This window comes from Myotis nattereri (assembly GCF_964212035.1).
Source record: "Myotis nattereri genome assembly, chromosome: 7".
In the NCBI taxonomy this organism is placed as follows: Eukaryota; Metazoa; Chordata; class Mammalia; order Chiroptera; family Vespertilionidae; genus Myotis; species Myotis nattereri.
Genome location: NC_138082.1, coordinates 56,507,627 through 56,519,725, shown reverse-complemented (window position 1 = coordinate 56,519,725; position 12,099 = coordinate 56,507,627). Strand labels below are relative to the sequence as shown.

The following is a 12,099-nucleotide window of genomic DNA, read 5'->3' as shown; positions in this document are numbered from 1 at the left end:
AGTAATATCGATTACAGTTCTAAATATAACCTTCAGGAATAGAAAATAAGATAACCTGCTTTTTTTTTTTTTTAGCTTCCTATAATGGAAAGAGCAACAATTTAGAATTTCATCTCCTGTTCTTCACTTGCTAATGGTGTGACCTTGAGCAAGTCATTCATTTTGCCTGTCCCACCCTATGATAGCTCAACTCAGTAGCGACCTGAACTTTTGTAGAATTAGAGAAAAAATATGAACAGTGCCTGGCATTCATTCAGAGAGCACAACTATTTTTATTAGTGTATGACTTAACACAAAATAAGAAAGTAAGACATTTGATATCAAATTATACCTGTTCCAAACATAAGCAGGTATATTTCTTCATGAATATATATTGTGTGCAAGAAAAAAGAATTCCAAATATGGTGATTTAATGATTCCTTCAGATGAGTAAATTAGTCTGAACAATAAAAAATAACACAATATATTCAAATCTGGAACTTCTCTTTTTTCTTTTCCTACTGAGTTAAATAGGCCTAGCACAAGCAAAAAAGCATTATTTTATTGGACTGCTTTTTTTTAGGTAAGAGGGAAAATAACAGCTATTAAATACGGGTAACAAAGAGTAAATTAAAATTGCTTTGATATATAGCTATCCAGTGGAGGCAGCTGGGTGTTAGGGGAGAAAGCAGACTCAGAGAAAAACGGGACATTAAATATAGCAGCACTTGTGGACCTGCCGACTGGATGGACATGAGTCTGGATGCAGACACTGAGGCTGGACTCAGCCTGTAGCTAGACATGCCCCAGTTCTATCCTAAGGCTTTAATGCCCCTTGCAGGTTAGACATGCCCTATGTTTATCAATAATACAGTGGATTTTCTTAACCTTATTTCTCAAGAATCCCAGGTCAATCCCAGGAATCCCAGGAGGTTTATTTAGAAAGGAATGGTTACGTTAGTAAAACCATACAGATAAAATGTAAAATTAAAAAGTTAGGAAGGCAAAATGGAAAACCTCTTATACCTCTTGAGCCATGTAACAAGTCTTCACAAGGAACCATTTAAGTGTCTAAGGTACAACTTATAGGGGTGCATTGTAATTCCAGTAATACCACCCTCTCCGCCCCATGCACTTTAGCTATAAAATATCTGCAAAACAGAATAAACAACTGTATAAGTAAGCAGAGTAATTTTATAAGTATAAGAAAAGATGGTATTTGTTTTCTTTCCTCATTACATTTCATTGAATTACTAACCAAACCTTTATCATTTAAAAAAATTAGCCTCTTATTTCCTAGTGCTGTTTATTAGACATACTGAAGAAGATTAAACTTAGCCTTGTTTTTTGTTTCCCTTATCATTTTTTGCCTGTTTGCAAGAACTAGTCTACATAGAGGAAGGGGGAAATGGGTCATTTATTCATCTCAGTTTTTCATTCCAGGAAATAATTTATATGCATTATTATAATCTACTGTGCAGTCAATTAACTCCCAAATAAGCACATTAGGTGATATGCATTGTTGGTCTTACTAATTTTGAAATATTTATGTACCAGAAAACCAGATAAATTGTTAATATTAAGCCACCATTATTTTTTATAATTTCTTAATGAATTTTAAAATAATGGCTAATAAGATATTCAAGATATTACATTTTAAAGAAAATCTTCTTGTGTTTTGACATTAATTTTACCAAGTAACTACCTTGTTGGAAAATGACAGCCGTAGTTGTCATTGACTCCTGCAATGGACACTGTCTTGAAGCCTCTGTTTTTCATGTTGTAAATCTTTTCCTCAATATTTATTTGACTACTAGGACTTCTTTAAATAAACATAATTAGTAAATTCTCATCTAATAGAAAACAACTAGAATTATACTTATATACCTACATTCATCACATATATAGCACATAAATGTGATGAATCTACACACACTTCTACTTGTTAAAAGAAAAGTTAAATGAAAATAAGAGAAGGCATTGTTAGTTCAACAATTTAAAATGTCATTGTGTTGGCAGTGGTGAGACCACCACCAGGTGTTAGACCTGTGGGGTCAGACGTGACCTTGGTTCAGCAACCTCAGTACTTGAGTTCTGGTTAGGAAAGAATTCAGAGGTGAGACTCACACTATGAGAGACAGTATATTTAGAAAGTCACAGAGGTAGAAGAATTGAGCAGTAAAAGAAAGGGGCTCTGGATCCCTTAGGAAGGGAGGGAAAGGTGCAGGCCTGCTCCAGGAAGGGAAGTTGGATGCGTCCTCTGTCCTAAAGGCTTTTAATGGTGGAGATTTTAAGGGAGGTTTCAGGGGGAGGATCTCAATAGAATATTCATCAGCTTCCGAGGTGTGTCCTTTCAGCATTATGGTCTCACTGTTAGACACCAGGTCAGGGGTCATTAGTCAACGCAGCTGGTGCTGAGGTCAGTCCTGGTGTTGCTTGTCTGATTTTAATGCTTTTCTGGGCCTGGAGCTGAAGCACAACTGAAGCCTAGATACATTTGATGTGGGTCAGAACCTCATTGTCCTGTGACTTAATGCTAAGGGGCTATTCTCAGGCACCTTGTTTGTTCCCCCTCTAAGGGGTCTAACCCACATGACTAGCAACCTGCCAGGGGAGGAAAGGTCAAGGGAGGGTCCGAGCCACGTGACCAGCTACCTGAAGGAGCAGCCTAAACTGCATGCAAGGAGAGGAAAGGTCCCCCTAGGGGCAAGGTCCTTGTTTCCCGGTTTTGCCCATTGCTAGGCACGCAGGGCCTTCTTCCCTGGTAACCTCTGTACCTGGCTTATTGTCCTTGCTCTGCTCCTGTCTGTCTAGCTGCCTCCCACATTTGGACTGGAGACAAGTTTCAAAAATGACATGCCAAAGCTGGGCAACTCCTGAGTTTCTGATAAGCAGGATATGATGCTTGAGAGATTAGGGAATTTGGCAAGTGGGAACAGGCATAAGCAGTTGGGGGTGTGGAGCAGTGTCAGGGGTAAGTCTATTAACAGCAATAAGCCACCCACCACTGAAATTATTCACACCTTATTACTTTTAAAAAAACTTATTTGTCTGTGTCACTATAAATAATACGAAATCCTGAGAGAGGTAATTGGTTTAAAGAGCAGTCAGCAAAATTTTGGGAAACTCGGGGTTTAGTCCTAGCTCTGCCTCCACATCTCTAACTTTAAATAAGTCGAACTTTTTTTTTTTTTGTACCATTGATTTTTTTAATTTTCCTTATCTATGTGGTAAGGATATGATTATTATATTTGAATGGTTTTAAGAGCCTCATAAAGGATGATCCATAATATATATGCTTGTTTTTGTATAAAAATACTCAGGAATCCCTGAATTTAAAAATCACTGCAATCAACTGTAACATACTAAATAAAATGTACTGCATAAATTCACCCTGAATGAATTAGTAGAGTTTTCTTGTTTTGGTTTTAGAAGGATACTGAGATGAATGAAATATAGATTTCATTCTTCTTTAAGAAGAATCCAACTTAGTAGATTGAGTACACGTAATGGGCAGAGCACTTTCCCCAAGGACTGGGTAAAAGAGTGTAGGCAGCCTGGTCAGTGTGGCTCAGTTGGTTGGAGTGTCGTCTAGTACACCAAAAGGCGGTGGATTTGATTCCTGGTCAGGGCACATACCCAAGTTTCAGGTTAATCCCTGGCCAGGCTTATATGGGAGGCAAGCAATCGATATTTCTCTCTCACATCACATCGATGTTTCTTTCTAAAATCAGTAAAAACTTATCCTTGGGTGAGAATTAAAAAAAAAAAAAAAAAGACTCTAGGCACTCAAAGGAGAGTGATACTTCAGGCTGATGGAACATGAGAAAAAGCTTTGAGTGTGTATATAGGAAACCATGGATAGTTCAGTATAGGTATGTGAAGAGGAGTGACAGGAGACAAGAGAAAGGTATTTTGGGGGCCCAATTGCCATGGGTCTTGTAAGTTCTGTTATGGAGTGGGGAGAGCCTGGTTGGTGCACAGCTCAGTATGATGGGGTTAGGAGTCAGACTGATGTGATTTCAAATCCCAGTTTTGAATGACTTTCAGAAAGTCAGCCCTCTGGAAGGAGTATAACCCTTACCACCTTGCAAGCTGATTGAAGAGTTAATGAAGTAATGCATAAGAAGAACTTACCAGAGATCCTGGAGCCCAGTAAACCTCAATAAAGGATAGATATTATTAGTGGGTAGTATTGTGCCTTCAACAGATTTATCTGGAAGATAAATAACCTTAGTTAGGGGGTTTTTGCAGTAATCTGAAGTTAATGTGAATATGGATTAGGGTAACAATGGCAAAGACTGGTGAGGAAGGGAATGGATTGATTCAACCAGTGTTAGCGAGGTGACGCAACAGAATTTGGGGAAACCGTTTAGTGTGTGAGGAATGGGGAATAAGAAAAGGGATGAAATGATGGAAGGATGGAAACACTTGCAGTTTGATCCTGAGTCAAAGGAATGATGGTTCCATTAAGACAGTGATTCTGGAACTGTGGTGTGAATGAGAACCCCTGGAGGACATGTGCAAGTACAGGTAGCTGAACCCCATCCCTCTGATTGAAGGAAGATCCCAGCGGATGGTAATGCTGTGACTTGGGGCCCACACTTTGAGAAAATATAAAACACAGGAGGTGTGCTCAGTAGTTACTTAGCAGACAACCATTGATAACACGGGGTTTGAATCTGATTAGCTATAGTGAATTTGGACTAGTGGAATGTCACTAGTGTACATGAACCCAGGTGATGGTCAGAGAACTGGTGAGACACTGAAGAGCTAAAAGCATTGAGTTACTATTCAGTAGACAATTTTTTAAAAAGCCATCCATCGTGCTGTAGGAAAAGCTTGGGCTTTTATTTATTTGTTTATTTATTTATTCATTTATTATTTATTACTTGTTTACCTGGACGTTTTACATGTGGCTATAATCAAAAAGCTTTTCCTGTGTGTTTTAATGTAAACTTCTCTTCCTTTATTTTGATTTCCTAATAAAGGAGCTTTTGTGACAAAGTTACAGACAGGAGCCTGAACTTTAGAATACAAATTTAGAGCATGTGGCAGGCTTTGCTCTATTTCTCTGTGTCATTAAAACTGAATGAAGATACTGCTAGAACCTGGTGAAATCTGTGTGGTTTGGAAGTAGGATAAAACAGTAAAGACCTTAAAATTGTTCATCTCCTATTAGAATTTTAACTAGCAAACAATTTGGTAGTGGGACCTTGTACTTTTATTTTATCTCAGGCAAAATCTAAATGTATTATAAGAAGCAGTGGGCTTAGTGAAAAGCCATGAATCCTGCAGAGGTGTCCTAGTAACATGCACTGATGTCCTAGGAGTGGTGTGAGGTCAGCAGTTAAACTTCCATTTGAAAGTTAACCCTTTGTGGTGCTCTCCCTATTCAGAAAGTGTTTGGACAAAAGTGATTAAAATTTTTTCATTGCATTAAAAATACTTTAAATGTGGGATGCATTGTAGTACCCCTTAGTTCAACCATCCGTAAGTACATTAAGTGAGCTTGATTTTCCGGTATTGCCTAAGTTGTATTCTGCAAGACAGGCAGTATTGTTTCTTGGTATGTTTATAGTTGTACCTTGAAAAAGAAAATTGTGCTTAGTTTAAATAAGTAAAAGAATTGCCAGGTTAAATAATTTTAAGCTAATTTCCTCTTGGTAGATTTATCAGAATTTTTAATGTCCTCGAAAGAGTTCAAGATTTGGAATCTTCTAGGCAGCATTTCCCAAACCTGCATGACCCAGAACCTCTTACTGTGGGACAGAACTGGTGTTTTCAGAAAGCACCTTGATCGAGGAAGGTAATGTTAGTTGTTCCAGTCTTTTTTATTGTAAATTTCGTTTTAACAAAGGGAACTAGTCAGTACAAAAGATGTGCATCATATACCTTGCAATTTTAAATTAATTATGAATGATTTAGAGACTGCCACTAGTCCTAGTGAAGATTTGTCAGTTACTGAGTACACTGTGATAGAAAGTCAGGACATTTGGCCACCTACCTTTACACTGGCTGTTTATCCTAAGGCTGAGAAGTTCAAGGACACTTTGGGATGGCTGCTTCGATTTTAGTGCCAGACTAGATTAGAGAATGGTATTTAGGATGTCCTTGAAAATTTTTTATTAGCTCTTAAATATTCATTTTTAAAATTGTTTGCTATCCCTGGTTCAAGAGCCTTAAAGATATGATCGTGACCATAACTTACTCATCTTTTGAATGTGGGGAAAATGCTATAGTATATTCATCCTGAGACAAGGACATGCCCTGCACCATGCTGTGTACCTTAAAAAATCTAACATTGTAATTGATCTTTCAGTGATATAAAACTTTCAGTGAACTAAGGCAGAAAAATGAAATTGCAGGGGTGGGGGGCTTAAGCAACAATGACTGAAATACAGATGTTTTCTTACTTAACTACTAATAGCATCCACCACATAATAACCATGTCGGTCTTCTTTCCCCTTCGCCAGTACTCAGTGCAGTGCTTTCCTGCCGGAAAGGCGTGTTGATACGAAATGATTTTCGGTGCACAGAAGAACATTTAAAAATATAATTATGTACTTTAATTTATATTAGTAAGATTATATAAAGCAATTCAAAACCACGATTTTAATGCTTTTCATACTGGGAATGATACTATCTCTTAAAAAGGAGTCAGTTTAAAAAGAAAAATATTTCGTAAAAGATAGTATAGGTCAAAGGGGAAGGAAACAGAGATTAAGGAGTCCTGAGATCAAGATTTTTTTTTTTTATGAGAAAAATTGGTGACTCATTAAACCGAGAGGAAACATTAAAGAGAGAATCTAGCTGCTAGACGCTGGGGCTTGGAGAGGCTAGCCGTACACAGGAGGACAAGCCTCTTCTAAGCCTGGAAGAGAACTGAGGATTATGTGAACATGGAGGTAGGAAGTTGAGGTGTTATCAGGAATGGTCTGATATGACTACCTACTGCTTTTTTTTTTTAAATTAAGTTTATTGGGGTAACATTGGTAAATAGGATCATCTAGGTTTCAAGTGTACATTTCTATGATACAAGATCTGTGTGCCCACCACCCAAAGTTAAATCATCTTCTGCTATTTTTTAATTTTTGTCATCATAGAGGCAGTAACTATTGTAGCTACTCCCAAATTAGGGAATCAGAATAATCTGAAGTAATTAGATGGGAGTGATGCAAATAGGCAGATGTAGTTGGATGGCATTTGCCAGAAATGGGAGTCTACATATTATCTTAACCAGTATTTCCCCCTGGTGTGTGGGGGGGAAGATGCTGAATAAAATGTTTAAATTGCCTTTTTAAAAGCAAGGCTAAGCTGGAAATAAAGTAAGGAATCTACAGAAACCAACACTGAAATGAAAGTGAGAGCCCGGCCAGTGTGTCTCAGTGGTTAAGCATTCAACCCATGCACCAAGAGGTCACCAGTTGGATTCTAGGTCAGGATTCTAGGTCAAATACAAGATAGTATTATGTGCCAATCAGATTACCAAAAGAAGGAAGAGATTTTAGCCCCAAAATACAAACCAATGTCATTGAGAATGTGGAGAAACTAGAACTCTCTTACACTGCTGACTGGGATATTAATTGGTAAAACTACTTTGGAAAGTAATTTCATGGTCATTATCAGGCTGAGTAGAAGATATGTATAGTCTTGAACCCAGCAGTTCTACTTTTGGATCTCCACTAAGAAGAAGTCTGGCACATGCACAAGATGGTTCATACAAGGAGATTTATTTTGCAACATGCTTATTATTGCACAAAATTGGAAGCAACCAAAGTGTTCATCATGATGAGAACATATAACTACATTGTGCTATAGTCGTACAATAGACCACTGTTGAGTAATGAAAAGAAATAAATTAGATCTATGTGTACTGATATTGTTAAATATCAAAATCATACTATAATGAAAACAACCTACAGAAGACTATGTACTGTATACCGCTGATATAAAGTGTATAAACCTGCAGAGCAGTCCTGTATATCTTTTATGGATCTGTAAATGTGGAGTAGTATGGTTTCTACTGTGAAGGAAGGAAGAAAAAGAAGTAGGATTGGAGGAGAGAGAAACCAAGGGATTTCACTGCATCTATAATATTTTATTTCTCAAAATTTGAAGCAAATGTAGCAAAATATTAAGATATGCTATGGCTGCATCAAGTTCTCCAAAGCTCATTGTGTTATTGACTGTACTTTTTTGTATATTTGAAGTATTTCACAATATAAAAAAATATGAGTGAGAGAACATGTCTTGCATTATTTAAAAGGAAGCAATAAACTCGTACTTTCTCAGGTTGGGTTCTCATTGAGATGGAGAGGGGAACAAAAAGCAGGAATGGGCAGGGAAGAAGACCAGGGACTACACAGGCTGGCCACTTCCAAGCTCACCAGTAAATCTGTGCCCAGCCTTTATATTCCCACCTCAGTCAGGGGCTGGATGCAACCTACCCAGGAGGGTGCTCCCTTAGTCAAGGCTGTTCCCTGCAGCTGAGGCACCCCTGGAGCAGCTCACAGCTGGGGCAGAACATTCTTCCTTGGGCTTTCATGGGCAGTGCAGCCCTGTCCACCATACAAGGTCATGAAAGTGAAGCTTTTTCTTCTATTCTCATGATCCTCAGACAATATTTAATAGTATATTAAAGTCATGAGGTACAAGTAAAGAAAGGCTTTCAAATGTGAACTGACTCCATTTTTATAGCACACTAGAGGCCCAGTGCATGAAATTCATGCAAGAGTAGGCCTTCCTTCCCCCGGCTGCTGGCACTGGCCTCCCTGTGGCACTCGGGACCTGGGCTTCCCTCGCAGCCCCGGCTTTGTCCAGAAAGACATCCAGAAGGATGTCCAGTCTAATTAACATATTATGCTTTTACTATTATAGATTAGTAGCCTTAAGTTTCCATCTAAGCTTGTTGATGGTCTTGTTTGCCAGAATTTAAGAGGAAATTATCATATTCTAAATTGTTGATCCATGCTTTTAACATTACTTAATTTGCTATTCTCAAAGAGCAAAAGATGCCCAGTTTTGGGATCAGCCTTGGAAATCATTACATGTGTTTTTATATGACTGTCTTACTGTCTTATCAGTCAATCTTAGAAGCCAGTGTACACAAAACTATCAAATATTTATATATTCTATTTATCCATCTTGGTCCCAGTCACACATGAGCATTCAGTTTATATTCTGTAGTTGTAATATTAATAATTGTGCAACAAAGCATTTACATATTTTAGCTGCACATAAATATTCACAGGTATTCGGTAATCATAACAAATGGCATGCTTCATAGATTCTTGATGTTCTCTTTCGGGGCCTTAATGACGTCCTCCTTGTGAGATGTGTGAGCAAATAATGAGTAGGATAGTTTTGATCACTGTAGCCAGTGGTATTCAATATTATGGGCTCCCTAATATTGAATAATAGGAATATACTGTGGACTTTACTCATTCCATATGAATGTTAAAGGAATTACCCATCTTTTAAATTTAAAAATGTAGCTATGCTATAGGTACATAGGCTGTCTTAGGTACATAGCTTAATGACTGTAAATGGTGTCTGTCAAGGTCTCTAGTTGCAAGAAACAGAGATTGCCATGGCTAATTGTGCAGAAAGGGGCATTTATGAAGTGGGTATTAGTGAATTCCCAGATTTGTTGCAAAGCCTGGAATACGGTCTTGAGACTCAGGAACAGTATCCAAACCTGTGTCACAAAATCAGATAAGGAAGCCACTAATACCGCCCCACCCAAGCATAGACTTAGTTTGAGTGAAGGTCATATCCTTTTTAGGAGTGTGACCTTGGGACCTATTGCAGGGAGTGTAGTAAGGAAGTGAAAGAGAAAGAAAGTGAGCTCTTTGTGTTTTCTGATATCAAAGTCGATTTGAGCACCTGAGTCACAGTCTAGCATCTTGGCAAAGCCAAACTCACCTGTCTTTGCTTCTGAAGGAAGAAATTATGTGAACAGTGGTTTCAGCTTGTTCCTTTAAGCAGGAAACTCCCCAACTGTTTTCTGGAAAGGATGCTCAAAAGCTCTTAGGCAGCCACAAACATGATAAAAATCTATTAAAATGGATTTTTTGGCGTCCTAATTTGACAGAAACATACCTTAATCTTAACTCTGGCAACTTTTATCCATCCCAAAATGTAGAAAACACTCTAACCTTTGTTCTCTAGTACAGCGGTCGCCAACCAGTGGTCCGTGGTCCGTGAGGTCCGAAAGGTTGGTGACTGTGCTCTAGTAGCCACTGAACTGAGAACACAGAGTGATGTGATGTCTCAAGGACTATTTTGTGATTCACGGACGGTCCTTGCCTGGCCTAGCTTGATACAAGTAGCCAGTCTTCTGGGAAAAGAGGTGCATAATAAACAAAGTCAAATAATTGAAAGGATAGCAGCATGTCACCCAAAAATATACTATTTAAGGATAAAGAAAGACTAAATGTGAAGTAAACAATACAGTTTGTCCTTAAAATCCATGATTTTAGCCTGATATTGAATGTTATACAATATTATCTGTCTGGTCTTTTGTGGCTGGACATTTATTAAGAACTAGGAATACTTAGGCAGAGGTAGGCAATATCCCACTTACCCACTATGATCATATTGTACAGCATTATGGAATCAATTATTATTTATTCAGGCCCCACTCTATACACCCACACCAACTGGCTAATTAGAGAAGGAATCTCATGATCAGCAAGCAATGAGGAACTCAGGAACTGTTTCTTAAAAATGATTCTTAGAAGAGTTTATAGAATTTGCAAAGCCAGGGCTGTCAAGTAATTGCACGTTTGCCTGATTCCAGAGGGACTTAATAGTATACTTTTCAATTAATTTTCATTTTTGCATGGCTAACAGATACTTGACATATTGTCATAAATGATATTTCAGGTAGTTTTGTTTCTGATTAGTTTCTAGGTATAGGCTTTATGTGCCTGGTATTTTGAAATAGCAGTCATTGTCCAATTAAAAAACATACACGTGCAGCATTTACTTTGGGTAGACTTATAAGGAAATAATGTGGCAAAGGGGAGCTTGAGGTGTTACCCACGATGTTATTTGTGGCTTTGAAGCCTTTGCAGCATACTTGATTTGTTGTGTATTATGTTGTATAGCATGGCATACTTTCTATTTATTAAAATACTATCAAGGTAACAACGAGATAAGTACCCCCAAAAAGTTAAAATGTTTCCTCCTATAATCGAACTTCCTTGCCCTTATGATGAAGCACAGAATGAAGAATCTGTTTTCTTCTGAAAGTGTTTCCTGCTTTTAATATAGTTTTAAATTCTACATTATTGCTTAGACTTTTTTTCCATCCCCTTCATGCAGTGACTCATGAATACATTTGTAGGCAATAAAAAAGTTTGTTGCTTATATTGTAGAGAAATATAGCAAGACTTTTTTCTCTGGGACTGGAATTGTTTTGTATGTGTTTTTTCTCCCTTAATAATTAAAGGCTTTTCTCAAACATGCGAAAGTGATTCTTATAATGGGAATTTACGGTTTTTAACACTGTACTAACATACAGCATGAGGAATGTAAAAAGCAATTGAGGAGGAAGAGCTTGTACTGGTTGCTGAGCCTGGTTGTAGACACGTCAAGTAAGGACCCTGCAACCCTGATGTTTAATACAGCTCAGGAGAAGTGCTGCTTGAGACCTCTGTGAGCACCCAAAAAAGTAAAAACAAATATCTACGTATTTTTGATCCCAAACAAAGGCTAATAGTCTAGTGTCTTTAAGTTTGAAAAAGCTACAGATCAGTAGCTTATTAGGCTCACAATTCCATCAAAAATGCTAATTTCACACAGCCATAGTATAGTGTTACGTAATGGATGTTCCTATGTTTCCTGTGACATACTTTAATTCATATATCTGCCTGAGCAGCAAACCTCAATCCCTTATGTGCCTTTTATTTTCTTGAATCACAGGAGCTTCAGTTTCAGCGACTCACCCGAGAACTGGAGGTGGAAAGGCAGATTGTTGCCAGTCAGCTAGAAAGATGTAGGCTTGGAGCAGAGTCACCAAGCATCGCCAGCACCAGGTACAGGGCCGAAGGCTCACATTTTCTACACACCTTCAAGTCACACGTCTTATTAAGTTGTCCTGGGTGCAGCAAA

The 12,099-nt window shown here is 38.0% G+C and overlaps 1 protein-coding gene across 1 annotated transcript in view; it reads left to right on the top strand.

Annotated features, from left to right (window-relative positions):
- The window catches only part of PKP4 (plakophilin 4), a 244,266-nt gene that overhangs the window by 122,109 nt on the left and 110,058 nt on the right, over positions 1–12,099 (top strand). Inside the window, exon 3 of the mRNA XM_081095905.1 lies at positions 11,911–12,023. Within this exon, the coding sequence (XP_080952031.1) occupies positions 11,911–12,023 (113 nt within the window). The remainder of the gene's footprint in view (positions 1–11,910; positions 12,024–12,099) is intronic.